The 25,467-nt window shown below is 39.8% G+C and overlaps 1 protein-coding gene across 1 annotated transcript in view; it reads right to left on the minus strand.

Moving 5' to 3' along the window:
* Window positions 1-25,467, minus strand: part of TRIO (trio Rho guanine nucleotide exchange factor) — a 256,422-nt gene that overhangs the window by 155,596 nt on the left and 75,359 nt on the right. Inside the window, exons 4-8 of the mRNA XM_080579300.1 lie at window positions 22,004-22,196; window positions 20,835-21,347; window positions 18,053-18,175; window positions 6,321-6,512; window positions 2,796-2,927 (exon numbers count right to left, since the gene is read on the minus strand). Of these exons, the coding sequence (XP_080435426.1) occupies window positions 2,796-2,927; window positions 6,321-6,512; window positions 18,053-18,175; window positions 20,835-21,347; window positions 22,004-22,196 (1,153 nt within the window). The remainder of the gene's footprint in view (window positions 1-2,795; window positions 2,928-6,320; window positions 6,513-18,052; window positions 18,176-20,834; window positions 21,348-22,003; window positions 22,197-25,467) is intronic.

The following is a 25,467-nucleotide window of genomic DNA, read 5'->3' on the forward strand; positions in this document are numbered from 1 at the left end:
TCACTAAATTTAGGCACAATTAAAGATTTCTGTTTAGTAGTCAAACAGTTCTGAAAGGAAGTTCTTTTCTAATAAATAGTTTGCAAGAGAGTTTATTTCTCATTTAAGCTTTTTCATTTCAGTGGTAGCTACGAATGCACAGAATGAAGCTCACTTGAAACAGTAGCTCTCACAAAGTCCAGTCAGGTACAAAAAAAGTGTAGTCCACAGTAGCTGCTATTATAGTAATGATCTTTATTCCTTTCTATATCCAAAACCATTATCTAGAACAAGTCATTCAAATATTTGAAGACAATAGACTTCAATTACCTATCAAAAGTCCATGAAATTTAGAAAAAAATATGTGAAAGCCCCTTGATCTGATTAGTTCATTAGCTTGACAAACAAATGACCATGCCTGTTTCCCCTTTGGATTAATACAGTGGGCCTTTCTTCCTTCCCAGGGCATAACTACCCTAAGATTTCAGCAAGATATATGTAACAACATTTAAGGCACAGCTATTGGATTTTCAAGCACACCAGTCATCTAGGATTACAAGCTTAGATAAATTACTTTTCTAGTAGTATACAGCAATTATCCTCAGTAAAAGAAGACTCAGAGCTAGTCTTAAAACCATTCACTCTGTCTCCTGCTTTGCAACCAAATTGTATTGTCAAGACACCACAATCCAAAAATGACTGTTATAATTTCCACACTGTTCCTTTCTCCCAACTGTTCATTCATCACAAAATGAAAGGAGATCTGTGCTGTAACAGAAATGAAGTCATAGATGTAATAATAGTAAGCGGTAGTTCTAAAATATCTTTACACAGAAAGGTAACTCCATCGATCTCCAAAAAAAGAATGCACATTTAAATAAGAGGAAATAAAACTTTCTGTCCAGAGGAACATGACTTGTACATACATATATGACTACTGTTTCTGCACAAATTCTGATTTCTAAAGAATAAGCTATTCCTTTACCAGATGGGGAAAAGCAATAACCTAAAATCAGAAGAAAGATGCCTATGTCAAAAGCTACAGCTCTGAAACCCTAGATAAATTTTCAAAGTGTTTGTGAGCAATCCTATTATCTACCCATCTCATTTATTTTTATTATGCATCACCAGGAAGTAAACAGTATTTACCATAGAAATCCACAGTACTTATTTACACTTAACAGCAGACTCCGATTCATTCACATCCCTGTTTAAAAACACACCAAAAAAGAACAAAACAACCAAACAAAAATCCCAGTGTTTTAACTTCAATGCTTTACAATTATTCCAGAGAGCCCAAACCTTTTTATTCCTTGCTGCATTCTCATGGAGCATGCACCCCAGATTGCCTCGTCACACTCATCCACTACAAACATGCTACGTCTCTTTCTCTCACTCTCATTTTAAAAGGGGATCCTCTCAATGAACAAAGGTTACAATAAAAAAATAAAAAGCTTTCCTAAAACACAAGTTCTCAAGAATGAGTTAAAACATGTAGGAAGATCACAAGTTTTATCACCAAAGGTGGTATCAGGAACAGGTATATCAGCATGTGTTTTACACGAGACAACAGCTCGTGAACTCTGGACATCTGACTAATGGTAATAAAGTTTACGCAGGCCCTAAGATGGCAGGCATGCAAAAAATCCAGTATACTAACAATATGGACTGATCATCAGCACTAACCTTACATTCCTTTACTGATAAATGAAACGTGACCACATTTAAGATTCAACTGCCCATAACAGAGTTGATTCATCAGAAAGTAGTTTTGTCTTTTATGTCAAGTATAAATCGCAAACATTACTTCATTCCTACACCACTTCCTTTAAAATGTGCAAACTGTGGCCTAAGCTGTCCTGTGTCCATGTCCTGTGTCAATAATTTTATACCATGATTTAATCAAATGCATATTTCCGCGTAATTTGCAACAGAAACTGCTTTATTTGACTCAGATCAGTTCCATATAACACCAAAAATAGTTTTATTCTGTGATGCTGATAATTGGGTGAAAAAAAAGTAAGCAAAGCTCAAAGTAATACAAAAAATACCTGTGAGCTAATAATGAAGTCTATACCCATTTGATTTCTCTAAGCTAACTAAAGAACATGAGAGAACTCAATTTGAAGAAAAATGATGTATACGTCAGTCGTTGTTTTTAGGACACCTTCAGAATAAGCATTTATGGTGCATTTACTAATAATACAAATGCTAAAAAGTATTCTCAAAAATACTCCAACATGTTGCAGGATCAAAGCAGCAGCATAGGATATACTAATCTTATGAAGGCTGGTTACACAGGCATGTTGGCTCACTGAAGTGCCTTCAAGGTTGGCAAAACTAAGTATATAACTTCTGGTTTGTCAAATGATGTCCTCGGATGGTTAAACCTTTTTTGTCAGACAGTTTCACAGACTGATTTTCAAAACACACTTAAAGCAATCCATACCAACAGGATACTTTTCCAGCTTGTTTCCCTTCAAGCATTTTAATGACAGTATCATACTGCTATTAGAAGGTAGGAATACACAAACGTAAACTAAACATACTTAATACACTACATGGATTGTTTGTACCACTGATTGATTGGTTTCATCTTGCCTTTAAATTTCTTTGAGAAGATTAAGAGGAAGACTTAAAATTTAACTTTAACTTTGAGTAATAGCAGCAAAATACAGTATAGTAAACTAGGGGGAAGAAGCCTGGCGTTTGAGTTTCCAACTAACACATCATGCAACAGCCAATGCCATGACCCAACCTTAATATTACACCATATTATCAAGTCAGCAACCTGAGGAAACAAAGAAGACGCTTGCCTCAGAGTACGCCAAGGTAATATGCTCATATATCCCTTGATGATGATGGATAGCATCTTCTAAATCTTGCAGTTCTGAGGGAAGTTCCACCTCTCCACAGGCTTTACACCATGAATCCACGTTGCTCATATACTGCAACAGAGAAGAGACATTCTACTTAATTTGGGGTTCTATCAATAAGTAAATATACTTTAGAAACACACAAAAGGACAAACATCTGTGTGACAGTCATTGAGAAGGCTCCTGTTAAGTGAAAACTCTTCAATGCATTTATTTCTGAACTGGCCAAAATTAAGATTATATTTGAACAGAAACAGATTTTCAAGCCTGATGATACTGTTGCTTCTAGGTATAGGTATATATACGGAACTCTTTTCAGCCCTTCACAGACAGGCAGGCTTAATTACATGTTGGCAGCCTTCAGCACCAATTAAACCGTTGGCAATGCTGATACTTCAAGTTTACTCTTGCTCCTTTTCTCAACTTTGCAGCTAAGAAAACTTTATTTCACTCTGCACCTACCGTTTCAGATGCATGAAAGGCAAAGATCTTGTCTACAAAAATTGGTAAAAACATGCTACAGACCCTCTTACCTGTCAACTCCCTGTTCAGATATTCACAGTACATTAATTAAGCCATTCCCTCACTTTTTTTAAAGCTTTAGAGAAAACAAAGTTACTTTGCACTTGTGCACACTCACATACACAGACTTAATGGTGAAAGCCAATTAATGGTTCACTGAAACACTTCCTAGCTGTCTTTTGTTGGAAAGAGTGTTAAGGAGGCAAAGCATGTTAAGAGCACAGTAAATTCACACCTTAGTCCCCACAGCACTAAGTTCTCCATACAGAGAAGCACTAAATCCATTTGGCAAGCTACTACAGTAGCAAGCATGTAAGGGATTTACAACTTAAGCGGGGGTCTCTTAGGACTAACACTGTACTTTGAGCACGCAGCTATGTCAGCATAGCCGCTCAAGTCAAACCTTGCAGGGGAAATTGAGGATACTGCGACAGAATCTCTTCTGCGGATAACTCAAGTTATCTCTGAAGCTTAAGCTGCCCTGACAGAACAGAAACTGTCATCACAGCTGTACGCACTTCAAAAGTTCTGTCAACTTATTTTTGACAGCTAGGGGGCATGAATTTTATACCCTTGTTATGCTAGGCAAAGAAAGAGGAAAAAAGAATCTGCTTTTTTCTAGGATTTTTCATAGCTGTTACACTTAGTATAGCCAAGCACGTGTGATAGCTTGTAAACTAAATTTGTCTTCTCTTTGTGTGAAGTTCTATAGTCTCAGAAGCTTTAAGAAGCCAAAACATTTCTCTCATTACATGGATCTTAATTCCTGGGTCACACATAGTCTTTTGAGGAAAAGTAGTCTGCAGGCCACTTCTGGTACTCCATTATTGTTTGACTACAGGAAGAAAGGGTGGTGAAGTTTTTATTTCTTAGATACTTGCTTAATTCTCGTTTAATCAAGGGACAGTTTTAACAAATCTCTAACATTAAGCACTTAACATTAAAAGAAGCTCCATGTAGGACCACAGAGCTGCGTCTTTTGTACCAGTCAGCATGAACTGACAGCTGGGTGCAGTCTTCTCTGTGTCTGAGGAGGCAGTGACACTTACCTGTAGCTTGCAAGGGAACACATGCATTCAAGAAGGGTGTGTTATTTCTTTCGCTACTTATTTATTAATAATTTCTATGTAGGTCAAACATCACCAGTCTCTAAAGGGGTCATTCCTGTCACTCCAAACTCATTCTCCACTGTCAACAGCTACATCAAGGCCAGGTATCTTACAAAGCAACTATGACAATCCATCAGAGTTAATCATCAAGTGAAAACTGCAAAAAGTACAATTAAGGAGAGGAAGTAAATTAATCCCTGAACATACTGCAGTATTTTCTCTCATTCTTCTCTTTCCCCTTGTTTAGATTTACCTATGTGTTTAGTGCTGAAGAAAGGAACACCAACTAGTACCACAGTTGCTCACCATTTTTTTTGCACATGAAAAATGTACTCCCCTGACTTCTGATTAAAATCAATTTTTTACAAAAAAGGACGACACTTCAGTCAGAGTATACCTATCTGTTCATGTTTTACCATCTTTCTCCCATATGTAAGACCAATAATGCTTAAAAATTAACCTAAATAACCTCAGCAATTAGAAGAGCATCAATGCTGATAAGCTATCATGATGTGTCTAACAAATGCTTCAAGCTGGTTGGTGACTTTTACAGCAGAACACAATTTCTTCCTCTTCTTTCTGTGCAACTTCTCTTTAAAACCTGCTAAAAATACTTATTATAGGGGCGTTAGTTTATATACTTTACCTTAAGCTCTCTAAGATTAAACCAATGTCATCACTAACAATGACAGGCACTGTGTATTTGCATCTTAGTATGTTCACATTTCTAATTTCTGGGCATTTATAAATTGAATTTCTGTATGGTAGAAAACGAAAAAAAAAAAAAAAAAACCTTCTTAAAATAATAAGGTGTGCTGCTTCTCTTGATTTCTCCAGTTATCATCAACTCCCAACTGGTCCATTCAATTATTCTAAATTAAAGTTATATCAGACATGAGACCTTTTCTTAGATCCAATCTAGCATTGCAAATGAAAGAAAAGTATCTATGGCAGCTGTACAGCATACCAGAGCTTCAGTCAGCCATAAGCATTCAAGAACCTCTGCCCTCCAAATTCACCAGAGACATACACAGTAGACAGTCTATAATATCAATGGGTGACTCAACAGCACACGCATCACAACTCCTTCAGAACTGAATTCCCTTGAGGGGAAAAACATGCTTTCACCATCAAGACTATTAACTTGGAGATATTTATTCCTATTCCCCTATATATACCTCCTCTCTTGCAGTTACACATGGTTAATGACTTAATTAAAATAATTGGTATGGGCCTACAGCTAAATTTTTTGTTTAATTTAGGAGGAATCTCTTACGGGATACTAAGTAAACATCTCCCACCACAATTTCAGATTCAGAAGACTGTTAATTAACTTCTCAACTTTCAGGCCAGTTCAGCTTGGTTTTCTATAAGCAATTATTAGGAGTTAAATACTAACAACTCTAGAACTGATTCGCGAACACTTCTCTCTCATTAGGGTGGAGGAGTGAAGTAAATAGAACAAGTGAATGATTTCTGGAAATAGAAAAGACATTATACTGACACTGATTACATTAAATGTTTTTCTTCCCTTCCTTCAACTCAAAAGCTTCATATAGTTAAGCTTTTATGTCTATTTCATTTTGACTCATGTATCTAATTTGGCTAAGATTTATCTCGCATTGGTGTTGGCGAGGCATTTTGGGGAGAATATAAGGGTAGCAGGCTGTCCTACAGAGAACAGGTTTCCATTGGAACATCAGCTGAAATGAATGATCTGGCTTTCTAACTGACCTTTTTAAACACTCCATTTACTTTTGATTTGGACAGAAGTACAACAGAATTCACCTTTCCAGCATGAAAACTTTTGTTGGCTCCCTCCACGTTCACTAACCTGTTCAGCTTTCTGATGGAAGATAGAGGACATATCCAGTAGTGTGCTACGTTCATCCAAGGCTGCAGCAAATGCTTTCCATTCTTGCTCCAACTGACTAGCGATCTGTTTTATTTGCTGTGAAGCGTAATGACCAGACTCAACCAGGCGATTTGCCACTGACATGATGCGGTTTATGTTTACATACACATTCTGTGGAGAAGACGAAGGGAAAAATTAGTTTGCAGACCACTTAAATATGTAAGTATACTTCTATAAAATTATCCTTTAATACAGCAATGCTTAGTAGACCGGTTTTACTTGACAAATTTGTGCATGCCTGATTTTGGAATCCAGGTGTATACTGTAGCAGCCTATTGGTATCACTGGTAAGAGAGAAGGACAACTTGAAAAGACTAGGGAGTCTCAATGATTAGCTAGAAGTTATATTATGTGAAGACCCATTATTACAACAAAGAGGAAAAGGAAAAGCTGACCATAAATGTTCAAGTCAACAAGACACTTAGACACACACAATACAGGAAATTCAAAGTATCATCAGCATGCATTTGATCTCTCAATGGTATGTATATGGGGAACAACATTCTAAAAACATTTACATCAACTTCTGAAAGTACTTCTACTTTTAAAGTAACAAAACACAGAACTCTGAGTTCTAAAGAGTTCAACATTTTTAGATATGATTTTCCTGCCACTGTACTGCCTCAGATCTTAACACTGAAAACTAGACAAATAAGGTCATTGACCAGTAAGATTCCCTAGCATACGAGCACTATTAAATAATGGCTCTTAGTCACTGTAATTTTCTTTCCTTCCAACTCACATATGCATTTTGACCTGAAGTATCTAAAAGCTGTTCTTGATTCTGTATGAACAAACAGTATTTTTCAAAGGAAGCAAATAAGTGTTTCCGATTTCTTCAAAGCCAGAAACAAAAATAGCTTCACTACCAAAAAGTTTCTAGGTAGCTCCTTCAGAGCTACACGTACACAGTGCTGGGTTGACACTTCTTTTAACAGGGCTGACTCTCATATACCTGGAAGAAAGTTCTTAGAATCACAGCACTGCTGAAGCTGGCCATCTCCTCTGGAGATCATCTAGTTCAAACACCTGCTCAAAGCAGAGTCAATCAGAGCAGGTTGCTCAGCGCCATGTCCAGTGGACTTTTGAAAATCTCCATAGATGGAGACAACATAATCTCTCTGGGCAACCTGCTCTCGTGTTTAATCATGGGAAGGGAAGGGAAGGGAAGGGAAGGGAAGGGAAGGGAAGGGAAGGGAAGGGAAGGGAAGGGAAGGGAAGGGAAGGGAAGGGAAGGGAAGGGAAGGGAAGGGAAGGGAAGGGAAGGGAAGGGAAGGGAAGGGAAGGGAAGGGAAGGGAAGGGAAGGGAAGGGAAGGGAAGGGAAGGGAAGGGAAGGGAAGGGAAGGGAAGGGAAGGGAAGGGAAGGGAAGGGAAGGGAAGGGAAGGGAAGGGAAGGGAAGGGAAGGGAAGGGAAGGGAAGGGAAGGGAAGGGAAGGGAAGGGAAGGGAAGGGAAGGGAAGGGAAGGGAAGGGAAGGGAAGGGAAGGGAAGGGAAGGGAAGGGAAGGGAAGGGAAGGGAAGGGAAGGGAAGGGAAGGGAAGGGAAGGGAAGGGAAGGGAAGGGAAGGGAAGGGAAGGGAAGGGAAGGGAAGGGAAGGGAAGGGAAGGGAAGGGAAGGGAAGGGAAGGGAAGGGAAGGGAAGGGAAGGGAAGTTTTTTACTTATGTTTAAAGGGAATTCATTGTATTTCAGCTTGTACTCATTACCTCTTGTTCTGTCATTGGCTACCATGCTGAAAAGTCTGGTTCTGTGTTCTTTACTCCCTCTCATCAGGTATTTAAAAAACCTTCTGAGTATTCTCTTATCCCTGGAAACCAATCCCAGCTCTCAGATCTTCCTTGTCCACTAGATGCCTCAAACCCGTAATCATCTCTGTGGCCCTTTGCTGGACTTGCTTCATCATGGGTTGGTCAGCATGCTGGCAAAGATACTTTTGCTCCACATAGTCAGGTAGCAGCCTTGAAAGGGTCCCATGGTTGTAGAAGCCAAACCCTGCTGCAAACACCAGCTGTGTAACCAACTGTTGACCTGCAGCTGTTGACCTGCTTCTTCTCAAGTCCTACTTTCTCACCATCAGGATTGAGGAGAACAACATCTGGGCCCCCAAGCCCTTGACCATTGCCCCTAGAGCCAGGCAGTCACGTTCGATACTTTCCAGGTCACCCTGGCAGTATCACCGGTGCTCACATGGAAGAGCAGCAGGGGGTAATAGTCTGAGGGCTGAACAAGCTTTGTCATTCTTTCTGCAACATCCCAAATCCAAGTCCCCAGCAAGAAGCAGACTTCCATAGACAGTAAGTCAGGTTTGCAGATGGGGTGCTCTGTCCCCTACAGTGAGAGCAACCCCCGTTGCTCTCACTCACCACTTCCTTTTGGTGCTCCTGTGCGGCTCAACCTCAGCCAGCACAGATGTTTCATTTGACACAGCTCCTGGCTCCTCGTCAGCTATGAGGTCAGTGAACCGATTCTACAGCTGCAAATCTTGAGGTGGAGCAGGAACCTTCCTCCCTGTGCCAGAAGCCATTACCATCCAACCTGTAACATCACGGGAACTCCCATTTCCCAAAATAACAGGCACAGACTCCGCCTGAGCCTCCCTTCAGTGCAATTAACAGCTTGGACTCTTCAAGCTGCAGAGTCATGGAAAAGATCTGGTCAATCTCTTACTATCTCTGATGCTCTGCAAGTCTGCTGACCTCCTCCTGCAGCTCCTTCACTTGGCAACACAGCTCCTTAATAACTGCACACCTCCCGTGAGCAAGGAAACCACCTCCAGCTGCCCCAGCCTTGGCAAGAGGCCGCAGGCACTCCCTGCAGCCTCAGACCTGCATCTTCCTTTTGGAGCTCCCACAGGATAGAGGCCCCTGTGGCACATCACCGCTGCTGAGGACATGGGTGCTGTTCTGAGCACAGTTGCTGGTCCTTTCTGTGATCTGCAGTGCGAATTGCAGTTGGCTGCTTCCGTTAACAACTCATTGTTGCCTATATCCTAAAAATTTACACGAGCCCAAACTGCCAAACACTATCAGAAACAATGGTTGGGCAGGAAAAGAAATCATTATCTCAACATTCTTCAAGGAAATGTTTTCCCTCCTGTCTGTGCAGTGCTTTCTGAAATTCCAGTAGGCAAGAAGCGGCACAGAGCAGTTAGCTACTTGTCAGCAGCAGCACCGCAACTTGCCCTGGTCAAGGGTTGGGTAACACAGCATCATGAGCCAAGGGAGACAGAACAATGCAGACAAGAACCAACTGCAACAACTCTCAGTAAAGGCCACAAATCAACAATGACAGAGGAACAAAACCCAAAATTTCTTGAAAACTGTATTGTTATTTTACTGCGGATAGATTTGTTGGGCAGCTTGTGCTGAAATCTACGTTTACTCCTACCAGTAAAAGAGGTCGGGGGAGCACTGGACTGGGGACACCCAACACCACGTAGACCGAGGTGGAACCACTACTTGCTGGCACTGAGCTGCTGCCCGGGGCCTGACACAGACTGGCAGGAGCGAGTGTCGCAGTTCCCGCAGGCTTCACTCCGCTGACTGAGTGGTAATTGGCACAGGTCTCTGTTAGTTGTATGGGTATGTGTACATATGCAAGGGTGGGCATAAAGTTCTCCTGGCAGCTTGTACCTCAGTTGGTCCACTTAAACTGGACGCAGAAGTGTTACGTTGTCTTTCTTCCCTGCACAATACTACCTTTTCATTGCTATCTCTCATGCCTATGCTTTCCTCTTAAGCACACCTGAACAACCATAGCAGAACAGAACTGTTATTTCCAACAAATTGTAGAAGACTTGAGAGCACTTGCACCTGTTAAAGTGTAAGTAGCATAAATGCTAGACTGCTAAATGAATCCAGAAAACCAGGACATGGACAACGGCATGACAAAACGTGTCAAAAGAGAATGGCATGAAGACTGTATTAGACTGCCACTTGAACTACCTACGTATTGTAACAAAAGAATTTTGGAAATTCTGGAATGTTGGTTTGATATGAAGGACAGGGCACCAAAAATAGGTAGCTAAGTACATCAAAACCAAGCTGTGGTTAAAATGCATTCAGCTTCCCGTGGCAATCTGGCTTCACAAACGTGGAATACCCCCTGTAGTAGTATGAATATGAATTAATATACTGACAGTTGAACACTTTCCAAGCTATGCATACAACGTTCCTTTCCTCAAAAAATCATGTAATAATCTCAACAACTTTTTCTGCTATCATATCCTGTACTAACTGACATATCTACTAAACATTTAAATTCCAGTATTTCAGAATGCAATGATCCAGAAGAGCCAGATTTAGTTAACGAGGAAAAAGAACTTCAAACAGCAATTCACTACAATTGGAATGTCCAACTAATCCTTGAAGATTTACAAATATTATTCCATTGTCTAAAGGGACAGGCAGGTTTATTGTCCTTATTATATAACAAATACAAATTTTGTGCACTGCTTCAGCAGCACCATTCCAAGCAATCTTCCACTCATTCCTTTGGTTCCAGGAACTGACTTGTTGTTATTCATTGTGCGGATTTACATCCTCATTTCAGCTAAAGAAACAACAGCTATCAGGTAGTAACTGTTAAAGACTTTTTTAGACATCTTATTTATATCATGTGAATCTGCACAAGGCAACTGCAGCTTCTAAATACTCACCAGCTGTCTAAAAAGCAAAATGCTAAAGCAGTACTTCATTTCTTTCATTGTATTACACATGACCAACGTAGCAAAACTAAAAAGGGAACATCTCAACTTACAGCATTACAGTGTGTATAGTAAGTACATTAATGTATGTGGTACAATTATTTTCTCTCACAATACCCTTTAGCCAGAAGCTGAAAAGACACCTTATAATATCTGAAAAGCTCCTCAGCACAGAGTTATTCCCTACAAGGCGACATGATTAGTAGCCTACCACAAGCTGCAGTGCACTGTCATTCTTTGCTGCATGCCTGAAAAGCGAGTACACTGAAAAATATAGGTGACAGCCTGCCAGCTTGACTGAACTTCGATTGTACTTAATACAAAACATAGCTGGCAGATGCCCTGAAGGCTTTATTTTATTTCCTGATTTTCCTAGACCCATTTATAAAATGTTTGTTTAGTGCTAAGATTCCTAACACGATTTTTCCGACACAAAGAATATTAAGCATCCAGCATTAAAAAGAACCACCCCAGTGACATGGTCCATAAGCATCATAACTGGCATCTCTATAATATACTGCAGTGAGTTATAAGCTAATCATCTGCAATGAAAATATTTTAGCACTGTTCTAGCAATGGAATTTCCAATTCATCTGCCACTTCACCACAGAAGTGGCAACTAAGGTGAGGTATAGCGTTAATGTACGAAGTAGCACCCACTTTAATGATTTAAATGTTTTGTAAACCCCCCTCTTCTATACTCTCTCTTGCAGCAACAGTAAAGGGAGCTGCAGAACAAGCACAAGTCACTTTGTCTCTTGCCTTGAACAAAAATAAAATCAGCAACACACAGACTACAATTGAGGAAATAGTTAACGCGTTCTTCAGCTATGTGGTTCCTTAAAATATTCTCAGGTAACTATTTAAATGTTGCTATCACTATTGTAACAAGTTAAATATAATTTCATCCCACTCTAATTTTTTTCAAATTTTTCATCTCGCTTTCCTGTATTTTTCATGGTAGACCCAGGGAAACTAAGACTATAGTCTACCACCACCACCATTTTTTCTCCTTTGCTTTTTGCTTATTTTCACTGTCTCACAGTAAACACCCATGCCTTCATCCTGCCCTTAAAGCTGCGTCATTCTTCATCTGGATGCTCCCCATCACATCATTAAGTACAGTGATCTAAACCAGACCTAGCTCTCTAGGAGGACCGACTGAAACAAGGCAATTTCTTTAGAAACCTTATGTTCAGCACCTCCAGTAATTATTAAAAGTGAAACAAGGTTTGCTCCTTTGCAGTAGCATCTTTAGCAACTCTATTTCTTCAGTTCATGATCCACTGACATGAACATACCTGAAGGTGAACATACCCTTTCTGTTAAGGATTTTAGACTGGTTGGACAGTTGAGAGACTTCTTGTTAAACATCTAAGTATTTTTACTGAAAGCCCTGCCTAAACAAGCTATTAGTTGAAAAAACAATTAAACTGGGGTTTAAATTTGTTTTAAAACAAATTTTAAAATTGGGCTTATGTGGCAAGGTTTTGGTAGTGAGGGGCTGCAGGGGTGACCTCTATGAGCAGAGCCCAGCAGCTGCCCCACGTCAGATCAGAGCCAGCTCCCGCCGGCTCCAAAAGGGACCTTCTGCTGGCCAGAGCTGAGCCAGGGAGCGATGCTGGGTGGGCCTCTGGGAGAGCAAATTTAAGGAAGGGAAAAAAAAACTGCTGCACCACAAAGGCTGGGAGAATGAGGAGTGAGAAACAGCCCTGCAGCCCCCAAGGTCAGTGCAGCAGGAAGTGCTCCAGGCACGCAGCAGCAGTTCCCCTGCGGCCTGTGGCGAGGCCCCTTGTGGAGCAGGCTGTCCCCCTGCAGCCCATGGGTCCCACACGGAGCAGATCTCCACGCTGCAGCCCGTGGAGGAGCCCCCGGTGGAGCAGGTGGATGTGGCCTGGAGGAGGCTGCGGCCCATGGAGAGCCCCCGCAGGAGCAGGCCCCGGGCCGGAGCTGCAGCCCGTGGAGAGGAGCCCATGCAGGAGGGGAGAGCAACCGCGAAGGAGCGGCAGAGACAGAGTGTTAGGGACTGACCACAGCCCCCATTCCCCATTCCCTTGTGCCACTCGGGGATGACACAGAAGAGGGTGGATGGGGGGAACGTGGTTTTAGTTTCTCAGTGCTCTAGCCTGCTAGTAATAGGTAAGAAATTATATTAATCTGCCTATGCTGAGTCTGTTTTGCCCATGATGCTAATTGTTGAGTGACCTCCCTGTCCTTATCTCAACCCTTGAGCCCTTTCCATCGTATTTTCTCCCCTTTTCCCTTTGAGGAGGAGGAGTGAGAGAGCAGCTGTGGTGGAGCTCAGCTGCCCAGCTGGGTAAAACCACCACGTAACAAAAATTGCACAATTCACAACCTATGGTTTTGGTCTTGTGTGCTGAAGTCTCAGAGGACTCAGGGGAGTTTAGAATTCACATGGTGCTTAAGTGTATCTTAAATGACAACTCTGGGTGGTTACAAAATATATTTTAAATAAAAGGAATCAAGAGCGAAAAATATGAGTAGTACAAACTGTCAGCTAAGTTGATTTTACCTCACTTGACCTTCTTAATGTTTTCATTTTTACCAGTCCCTGTGGCTGGACTCGAGCAAGCCAAGGCAAGTATGTCATCCTTGAAACTTTTAATTCTGTAATCCCAGAGAGATTCAAGTGTTATGTTCATACTTCTGTTTCAAGCTCCTCACACTCTGACCGCTCTGTCAGTTTCTTTTTGAGTGAAATTAATTATTTGATTGCCACCTTGATAAAGCGGTCTAGTGTATGCTAACAGCCTGTTCTGGGAACAGTATTAATCAACTTACCAATATGCTTACAGTTGACACAGTAACAGGACTTTATGGATTAAGGCTAATAAACATCGGTTCCACTGATGGTCCTATCAGCACCCTGAGACAAGAAGTAGTCACAGCACACCCTCGACAGTAGGCAGTCAACCTTCTCCAAGGAAAGCTTCTTTTTGATTACATTGCTTTCCAATGATTTTGGCCCTCACCTAGGCAGCGAGGGGCACATTTAAGCTTTAATGAAAGCAAGGTGCTTTGATCTAGTGAGAAAAGTAGCAGAAAATACACAGATAACATCATCTTCCTCATAACATCATCTTCAATCACCCATATTTCACATGATGGCTTTAGCTTCCCTTGTGTCACAGAAGACTTGCAGAAAATAGCAAGAAATAAGAGTGGACACAGTATCAGTCCATCCTGCTCTTCCATGCACGGCTGACTAATAGTACAATCATAGCATAAATTCTGCATTTTAAAAACTAGACAGATTTTTTCTTTTTATTTACAACTCTTGTAACTTATTTGCAAGTTTCTACCTTAAAAGGTAGTAAAAATTTGTTTTGAGAAGTGAGGCTTTGGTTTAGTCATCTGAAGAGGAACTTGAAATTAAAACTGAGTATTGCTTAGCTCACATAAATCTCAAGACTTGACAACAGCAATTTGTTGTTGCTGAAAGCAGGTCTTTTAAATGATAGTGAAAAAACATAGAATCATTAAGGTTGAAAAAGACATCCAAGATCATCAACCACCGCCCTACCACCAATGTCACCCACTAAACCATGTCCCTAAGCACCAGGTCCAACCTTTCCTTGAACACCCCAGGGACCACCCACACCTGTGGGACCACACTCCACCACCTCCCTGGGCAACCCTTTCCAATGCCTGACTGTTCTTTCTAAGAAGAAATTTCACCTGATTTCCATCCTGAACATATTCAGCTTGAGAGGCGAGAATCACTGAGATACTGTTTTTCCCCACGGTTAGGGAAGATGGGAACTACTTGCCCTATAAAGAAACAATCTTGACCCTTATCAGTGCACAGCTTCTTGATTTCAGTAATGGGAGGTTACATACCTACCTACAGCTGAACATGTGAACTGTATTTCAGACAGCATCCTTTCCAGCCACATCAATGTGTGTGTGTTAAGTAACGGTAACAAAACATATTTCCATCTTTGATGCGCATCACTGCACCTATCCAGCTTTTCCCTAGGAGAGTTTCATTGCAATAAGAACCAGCCTGCACGTTAAGCTTAAGACTTTAGTGAACTTACTCGTATGCACCTTGAAGTGCAACCACATGTGTCTATCACATACTAAATATGCAGGATGCCTAGATGTATCACTTGAGAACGAAGCTGCTGGAAGTGCAGTTAAATTTCCTCCCCCAATATATTCTTCACCTTTTTGTTTTTACATTTGGTTTAAACTTCCAGCTACTTTGTGCTGTAATATTGAAAACTGGGTTCTAAAAATGGCAGAAAGCCATTATAAGGAAAAAAGAAAAAATCAGCAAATCTTCTTTATCCTTGATGTAGCCAACTCTTTTTGATAACAGGAACTAAGTAGTTTTCACAATGGTTTACAACCAGGTGGCTCATTTCAGACTGGAAGACCAGATTAAAGTTTTGGCATCTCACCCAAAGGCTGATACTTTCTCACCCGAGCTCGGCAGAAGCAGCTGCAGAACTTGCCCTCCTGCACCTCTCGGAAAGCCAAGCTGCTACTTGGGAAGGAAGGGGAGATAGGAGAGCCAGCTATTGATGGAGGGTAGCACCTGCTGCAAAGGGAACATGTGCCCTGCAGCAATCACAATGTGTTAAGAAAAGCAGCTGCAACATCAATTATCAGGGTTAAGCTGTGAGCAAGTGCAAGAGGTATTTAGCTGCTTGGGCAGCATTTATCCTTTGAACAGCCCTTCCCTGCCTAAAGTGAGCCTAAAGAAACTGCCTAGAAAGCAAGATCTATCAGGGTCCAATTAGGGCCACAATGAAAAACCTTCAAAATCTCCTGCATATAATAATACTTAGTTGCCACTCCTCCTTCCTCCATGCTGTCCAATTGAATAAATTTACATTGCTGTAGATGTGTTAGAAGTTAAATTCCATCTCTAGTGCTAAAGCACTCATTAAGAGATCTTAAATCAGCTCTGATTACTGAAGAGTTACACTGACTGCAGCAGCAAACAAAACAGTAGCTTGGTTAGCACAGAACGCATCTGAAGAGAGGTCAGGGAGAAACTGAACGTGCTTTGCAGGAGTTAAGATTGCCTGACATTTTTCCAGTTAAAAACACAAGAATGGCCTGCCAAAATTCAATGAGCTCGTGTCATTTTTTCAAGTCATATTCAGCATAATTTTACCCCATACTATACATGTTCAATTTTGGCTATTTAACCAAATAAAACAGAAAACCTGAACGCTCTTGAAATCAAAACCCAGGGCTAATCGTTTTCTCATTCTACGGGAAAGAACCACTTCATGGGGACTATGCTTGCCCCAGATTTAAACTGCTCCTTACATGCTTCAAGAAATCATTGTGAGAGATGAGAAAAAGTCCTGTGTAATTAACACACTTGACTATTACAGGCAAAACAGAGATTAACAGCAAAAGATTAAGAACAGGAGGAATTATGCTACATCACTCAAGTGCTTCCTAGTGTTGCTATCATCTAAACAGTATGGAGGTTTTTCTTGTTTGTTTGTTTTTTAAAGACAAAGACAATGAAGGAGAAGAAAACAAGACACTTGATTTGAAGAAAAAATCACAGTAACTAACATCAGGAGAGGCTAACAGAACGAGAAAAATTTAACCTGTACAGTATGAGCCCAAGAACAGCTTGGAAGGATATCCAATATTACCAAATTTCAAAAGTCATCTCATGTCAGTGACGCCTACTGTCCTCCTCTGAGTGCCTTTCTGCTGCATTTTATGTGCAGAGCAATGAACAGCAGTAATTAGTTATTCCATGAAGCAGCAAATCTCTATGCCCGAAGAGTGGACCTGTACCTTCCAAACCTAAAGGTCAAAGTTACTTCCATGCATGATGTTACATAACTTCAGTACAATGTTCTGCAACGTTCACTTTATTCTTGGCAAAAAGTAAATCATTGCTTTTATTTGTTAAAAAAGCTTTCACAATGATAGCTGAGTTGCAGAAGAAAGTTTACTTCCCTACTGCTGTCTCCTACTGCCTTAACTTGGTCAGAACTAGACACAAGAGCTGCCTTACTATCCCTTTAATGATTTTAGCAAGACAAATAACCAAGGGTAGTTTACTTTGACATGCTTTCTTTCCACAGTTAGTAGTCCTGTCCTACAAAAACACCCTCTTGCAAGAGCTGATTGTTTCAACCATACTTTAATTCAATTCCCATCCTTTGACTGCCAAGGATGTTAATTTCTAACAAGAGTTGTAGTGTTCTTCTTCCATTGAGCTGACAGACAGGGACTGGATTTAGGCCCAGGCTCCCGAAGTTACTTATACACCTCCAACCCTCCTAGTGAAAAAGAACCAAAATATTCTTGAGAATTTAGTGCCCATGTCCAAACAGGGCATTCATGAAACTGATAACAAGCAGCTTTCACTCACTGCAGGTTACAAACTGAATTTTTAATTGCAGATGATGGCTCATCAAGATAATATTTGACAAGAAAAATATTTGCTTTAGCTCCATGCCACTGTGCCAGAAATGAGAAGTGTGTGCTCTTATAAATAAATAAATAAATAAATGAAAATTACTACACTGGGCTCAGCTATTGATTAGCACTTCCCAAAACTTTTTGTACCTGAGATGCAATCTATTCTGAAGATCCTGAGCTTTTTTTTTTTTAATCGTATTACATATGATTCCTTGAAATTTCCTAAAAGATGCAAAACTGTACTCAAACACATATCCCAGGTTCTAAAAGTTTGGATGCATATATTTTACAAGTTCCAAGGTTGCACTGAATATTGCTAATGGTCCAAATAATTCAGTTGCTCAATCACAGTACCTCTGTACTTGGCCATCTTTTATTTTCTTCTTTTGTTGTACAACTTCACTGCTCAAATACAATTTCTACTAGTTGTAATAGAAGGAATGATTTGTGTGTGTGATTTATGAATTCTACCTTAACAAAGAGCAAATGTCAGCATTGTGAAGTGAGGCCCATTCTTACCATACAGTTCATGGCAAAGTGATTGTGCTGTGTCTGAAGTTCCATAGCGTGGGGATGACTGGTTCCGATCTCTGTGTAGCTGTTCAGAAACAGACCTTTGTTGTGTGTGATCCAGTCAAACATCTGCAAGGAAATATTAAGGAAAAAAAATCACTGATTTGTTGTGGAAGAAATCACATGCAAGTAACATGAGAAATCTGTGACAAAGACAACAGAAAGAACTGCCATTAAAATTAACACGGATTGTCTTTCCCCTGTAAGTTACTGTACATTTTAAAAAAATCAGTACTGAAATCTGACTTTTCGGACCAACATCCTCAGCTGTTGAACCTTTTCTTTAGGTATTTATCTCAAGCTATGGTAAAGTCAACTTCATTACTACAAAGCCATAGTAAACAAACAGACTTGGAGCACAGCCCTGTGTTACAAAGCTTATACATTCTTTAGTGTCAGCATTTTGTGATGTCAGCAGTTTAGTAATTTAAAATGAGAATGTGTCAAATCATGGAAATTAAGTGTTTCAGTAAGTTTCATATTTTTAGCTCACAACTTTATGGCAGATTTGAAAACAACTTTTCTACTGCTAAGCCAATTAAAAAAAAAAAAATACTTGAGCAGTGTCACATATTACCTTCTTCCAGAAAAAAATTAGGAATAAACTTCAAAGATGTGTAAAAACAAACAAAAAAGTAATAATATTCAAACAAAGTTTAGGAAAGGTCTTATCTAACAATGGCTGTTACTAAAGGTACAATAGGTATGTTAACAGTGGCACTGGAAAACAAAGTTTTCAAAGACCAAGCAGCTCAGCAAAAGACCAAGTTTTACAGTTTTACACAGTGGTCTTGAAATCTTTGCTATATTTCAACTCGAAAGACCCACCTACACTCTGGGTTAGCTTACAAAGATATTTCTGAAAGAAATGGCTACAAAGAGTAGTAAGAACTCATTTAAAGATCTTTTAAAGTACACAGGCTAACAGAGCAATGTTATCAGATCCAGTATTCCAGCCACGTACATGAAAAATCAAACTATAAGTAGATAACAGTATGGTAAGAACTGCAAACAAACAAAAAGTTTTAAGAGTTTAGACAATTGAGACAGATGATCACACACTCCTAAAATTTTCGGTTTCTTGTCTACAATACATTGAAGATGTAGATTAAGACAAGGGCCTTAACCAAAAAGTGGCTGGGATACCACATAAACCACCTTTTGAATCTTTTTCTAGTGGTTGATGTGGGAATAAAGTTCCAAGAACACTGGCTGCTATCAGCCTCCTTTTGAGGTGCCTCATACTTGCTGCTATTTTGAAAGATGGATGCATGAATCTAATACAGATTCTTGGATTCAGGAGCCTAGGAAACACAGATATGAGCTTATACAATCACATCGCAGGATAGAGATCAATTCCATAGGCTCACATATTTGACAAGGAGTTTCTTAAAGCCCAAGTTATGTATGCAACTTTTAGATGAGTAAATGAAGAACAATACCACTTGAGCATCATCAAAAGATATTTTGTTAACGGTCTAATTAAGTGGCTGAATGGTTGCTAAAAAGCATTTCGGGCCTGAAAGAACAGTTTTAGATCATTGGCTTATTATTTCCTAAATAATTTTATGACTCTAAATTCACGTGACCGGATTTTTTTTCAACTCCTCACATGCCCCTACTATTTTCAGCTACACTCAGTAAACACTCGCTTTAAATGGTACCAAAGTTTCTTTTTTAAACACAGCAGAAAACATTAAGAGTCCTGTTGTGAAAGTTCCTGAGCAGAAATGTCCAGGGGACAGGAAAGTACAGGGGAAGAAAACTGAGGAAGACAGAGGAAGGAGAAGTATTTTATCTGCTTGCTCTGTTTTCCCAGACATCTGCTTATGACCACTACTGGAGAGCAAGACACTAGTTTAACATAGACGTTTGGTCTCACCCAGTTCAGACATTCTTATGTTAAATATTTTAAGAAATCTGACAAAGACCATACTTACCACTTGACTGGATAGTCTAGTTACTTCAGTTACCCAGAGAAAAACTCCCCATCCTTCCTTAAAGCTATTTGTTCCATGGTAGCAAGTTAGCAATTGCAAAACAATTCTATACGAAAATAGATCTTATTTGAGCTCATCTAACAGTGCACTGCCTGCTATGGTGGTTCTTCAAATTTCATGTCAATCAAGAGCTTTATCATTCAAAGGGACTGGTTAACCCGAAACACTCTGAAATCAGTCAGTCCCCTGTTAATGACATATGACTGTCAAAAAAGATATGTCAGTTTTTAGCCTGGGACCTTAAATCTGGCATCAATGAAGCAGTTTGCCATGTCAACCTCTTCAGACTTTGTCAGCTACCTGCCACTCAGATCCCAAGGGTCACTCACAAGGAGACTGATGCAATCCTTAATCATCTGTATTTATAAAGCATACAGCATCCATCTTCATCTGATGCCTGAAAAAGCTTCTGTCTGGAGCAAAGCTTAAAAGCTTTTAAAGCAAAAGCTGTAAAGTTGCTACCACCTAAATTTTTCTTCAATGAAAGTTACCTGTGTTCTTTACAGCTTGGAATTACTGCTCCATCCACTCTACTCCAGAAGACTAAGATTCAGTATCAATAAAAAAAATCCCTTACTTCTCATTAAAAGCCTAGCGACTAACTTAGAGTTTTGTCTTTAGAAGACAAACTTTACTATTTGTAATTATCCTTGGTACTCTTTTCAAGTCAGTCAGTCGTTGTTCGTTAATTGCAGTGCCCCTTTGTCCTCCCCTCCCCAATCCCCTACCTTTTCAGCATCCTGCTCGAACAGCCTGAGCTGAAAACATTGGTCCAATTTCAATTTCCGCACATGCCACATCTGATGCAGATGCTGCCGCGTTGAGTGCAGCCTGTCCAGCATGGTGGATACTTTGGGTAAAAGGTTCTGTAAGTCTGCATTCCCTGACCCAGAGTTCTTTTTGGGGAAGCTATCGCTGCTCTGTATTCGCTGGAGCAGCTTTTGTCCTTCCACATCAAGGTCCTCAATAGGAGCCTTAATGACTTTCTTTTTTAATTGTGAATGCTCCTCTATCATATTGCGAGCACCTTCCAGGTCCTGAGGCATTTCCTTTTTCGACAATATATCTTGCAGTTCCTCCAGTCTGGACAGCATATGGGTTGCATTGCTAATGTAGTCCTCAAAGGCAACTCTGATTTCTATCCACTCCTCATGGTTGTACTCCAAACAGCCATCGAATTCTGGGGTTAGCTGAGAAGGATCAACTACTTTGGTAAGGCCTTCCAGAGACACCATATTTGTCTAAAGCAATAAAAACAAAAATAAAAAAATACTGTTAGTGAAATGAATTTGAAATTTTCTTACAAGTTTTTGTTTCTCTGTCTAAAAAGTTGATCGTGACTTATTAAGTCCACGTGACTTAACTTTGCTTATGCATTTCTTTTCCAATGCCAATTCTGATGAGCCTCCTGTCTTGCAGGTATTTCCACTCAGTCAGAGAAATTTTATTTCTTTCTTACCCCACTACGCTGAAGGAAAAAAAAAAAGAGCAACCACTCTTCTGGCTACTGTTTTGATTAGTTTTTGACTTGGATATTGTGAGCAGCAGCAGGATAGCAGCAAGGTTTATTTGGCTGCTTTCATCTGCATGGAACAGTGGTGACAGAATGATTACCGCAGTACAGACCAAGACAAAATAAAGATGAAAACTAACACTTCACCATGAGGGGTAAAACCCTAAGTCCATCTCTTTCATGCTCAGAAAAAGTATGTATGACTATGTGCACCATTATCTAGTTTAAGCTTATGAAATAAACTACATTTCTTCTAGAACAACTGGCCCCATCTACCCCTCTCTTACCCAGAACATAATTTGAGACTGCTCAAGATGCTGGTCAGTACTGAGCACACTTAAACCATGAAATAAATATAAATTCATATACGATAGGGGAAATTACCTCAAACTCAAACTTAGAGCTGCCAAAGTTAGTCCTCTGTTTCTGCCAGAAGTTGTCTGGCTTGATTATCAGTGCAACATGAATACAGCATGGGAAGGATTCCTGTAAAATCTTCAGCAGAGGCTTTATGGAGTCCCATTTTGACCCACGCATATCTACAATGACGGTGAATCCCCTTTTACATACTTCCTCACTGCAGAAGAAAGGAGAAAATGTTACCAAGCAAGCATTACAAATTTGAACACAGCACTTTTACTGCAACACGCTGCCTAATGAATGTGCTCTCTCCAGCTAACAATCCCATCCCTAGGGCATCACTGTTGACTATCTGATGCATACAGCAGTTCTCATGAAGGCAGTGCAAAACCTCTCAGGAAGCTTGCTGTCATCCCACTGCCAAACTCCTGGTGGGGGATAGCTTTAAACTTGTTGCTGATTAGATAATCTGCCTTCACCTCCTCTTTCATTTTCCCTGCTTATATTCACATGAATATAAACCAGAATTCAGTCCTCTCCCCTTCACCCAACACATACATTACACTCACCGTTTACAGAAGCACCAAAATGTAATTAATTTACAAATGACTCCGTAGCACACACGCACACTTTACTGATGACAATGTTCATGTTTTTCTAATGATTGAGGGGATCCTCTAGAAGACAGAAGTTGGTATGCTGTTCTTACCTACTGCTTCTAAAACTTTTTTAAACTCAGATCTTGTTTCATATTTCCTGAGAGTTAAAAAATGTTAGTTTGCAGAGGGAAAACCTTCACTGACAATTACTTCTGTAATGGGATCAATCTGTGGATAGCTAATGGATAAGAAAGCATTTTATGGCTGTGAAGAAAACCACACTAACCTATTTCTACAAAATTTGATCTCAATTTTGCTGTCCAAAAGTTAGCAGACCTTATACAAAAATTTCCTGGCAACTTTTCTGAAAACGTCAGATTTCATTTCTTTTCTTCATTACTTATTGTACACTTAGTACTTGCTGCTGATCAAAAGCAGCAATCACCACCAACACCGGGAATTTTGATGTTGTTCCAAGAGAACCTACTACAAGACCTTGTTAACATGGAAAGGGAAAATATTTCAAAACTGAGTCATAACCAATGGACTATTAAGAGGAACCAAATGTCCACTGTTTAAGTACATTAGTCACTTACAGGGATGTGACTAACGTAAACGGAATTCCGGAGTTCATGTGTTAAGGTTTTTAGAGAGTCCAGGAAGTAAGGATGCTTCATTGGCAGTATTAGGATAAAGATAAATTATGACCAACTCTGGAGGGCAGAAGAGCTTCTGAAAGGAGTTGTAATACAGGTTTCCTTAGGAGAGTAGCTTTTTGAAGTTAGTTTAAAACAGAAAAAGTTTTAAAAAGGAGTTTATCAAGATAAATGCTGGCTCTCTCACCAACCCAAAGGTGGGCACACAATTAAAAAGACAAAATCAAACATTGTTTTGAAACTAAGACACACCCATTATTGAAAGGCTGCACATTGTATGAGAGCTGCTCAGCCCATCCCTATCCAACCACACAAACTGGCTACTGCATAAGGAAGACTGCTCGCCACTAATTCACAAGGCATACATCTACTAGGATGCATGAAGCAGCTGCTCACCACGTGATGCAGATGTGTCCTCCACTCATGTGGCCCCATCAGCTGACAAAAGACAAATCCCTTTTGGCTAAGGATCAAAACAATAAAAACTGTTCTGAGAGGCTTTGGTCAGCCAAGGTCCTCTGTTTGGTAAACTTGAACTACACGAATACCTGGTCCAGTCAGTGCTGATGACTTAAACTTAGTAAAAATTTTAAATCAGATAAATTGTTAAACTAGTGCAATTCAGAGTTGGACTACTGCCTTAACTGTTTTGATCCCTTGCCAAAAAACTGATACTTCTGAATCTTCAGCTATGTAGGATAACTGTACTGCAATCATTTGTTGACAAACTAGCTGTTGGGGCTATTTGCACCAGTTGAGAAAACCCAAGACTTCTCAATTAAGGAGTTACATGACCAGTCCCCTAAAACATGATGTGTATGAAAATCAGTCTAGCTTTTAATAAAGCTCCCTTTATCCTCAAATCTTTGCCATGTTTGCAGAGATATAAAATCCTGTACCAAAGTTTCTATTTTAAATCTATTGATACTAGATTAACATACTCCTTTTGCCAGAATACAACTGTATTTTGCCAGATTATCTCCACAAAACTCTCTAGGGCCTATTTTGATGCATATTTAGCTATTAACTTCTCTAGTAACTTGAAGATCTAGAGGGCCAGAATACATCTCAAAAATTCAAATGTGAAATTAAATGATTTCAAAGGTAAAAATCTCAAGACTTCTTCCCCTCTCCCTCCTCTATCTCCCCAAATCTCCCAGTTTAATCAAAAATAAAGAAAAAATACTAAACATTCCTAAGCTTAAAAGTGAAGTAAATACCAGAAAAATTGAATTACCAACAATTACCCATAAGGAAAGCCATAAACGCTCTCAACTAGACTTTTTGAAGGTTTGGCTTTCTTTGTTTGCTTTGTTTTGGGCAGTTGTCTTTCTTTGCTTAATGAGAACACTTATGTCAATCTGAAACTGATATCTGATTACATAAGATGCAAGGAAGAGTGCACACAAATTAACACCTTACAGAAATGTGGAAAAAAAATACATTCAGGCATGTTGTCCTGGAGATTTTGACAACTGCTCCTGCAGGTTACATGCAAACAAATTCAAGCACAGTTGGAGTTGCTCTAGTCTGTACCAAATGTTGGCAGAATCTGAGACAAACCTACAATCAGTGTCTTAAGCTCATTTTTCTCCTTAGTTCTACTACTCAAGAACAAAGTTCTATCTGAACAATTTTTTTTACTATTTCTTTTAATATATATATATATATAATATATATTCATATACATGCACACATACAAGCATTAGATTTGGTGATTAGTTTAAATAACACATTGTAATACATAGTTTAATTTTTTACAGTAGTAACAGAAGTTTCACAGATCTCTCCACAGGCTTATCTGAGACCTGTACAAGCAAATTTTACATACATTTCTCCTGGTTATTCTTAAGTTACAGTGTCCTGATTCAACACGTCCGACACAAATAACAGTTTGGAACGTTGTGCTGACCCCGGTCCACACAAGATATACTGTGAATGACGACCAGCATGTTTCTAATTGTTGATGTACTGAAAGCCTTTGAGTTGTATTCACAAATTTTCAACGATGACAGCTATGTAGCATGGCAGTACTATTTCCAAGACAAACTACTTCCAGCTAAAGCACGCCAGATATTCTGCCAAGAGCCTTCCTTCTACAGGGCAGAGTAACTATTTAGGCCTTTTCAAAAAACCAGTCTGAAAACAGTAACTGACAGAACTTGGTACGGATTTGCTCATTTTCTTTAACCACTCAGTCTCCTAGCGTGTAAGTATACTGAAATATATTCCA

This window comes from Anser brachyrhynchus (assembly GCF_964034855.1).
Source record: "Anser brachyrhynchus genome assembly, chromosome: 2".
NCBI classification, from domain to species: domain Eukaryota; kingdom Metazoa; phylum Chordata; class Aves; order Anseriformes; family Anatidae; genus Anser; species Anser brachyrhynchus.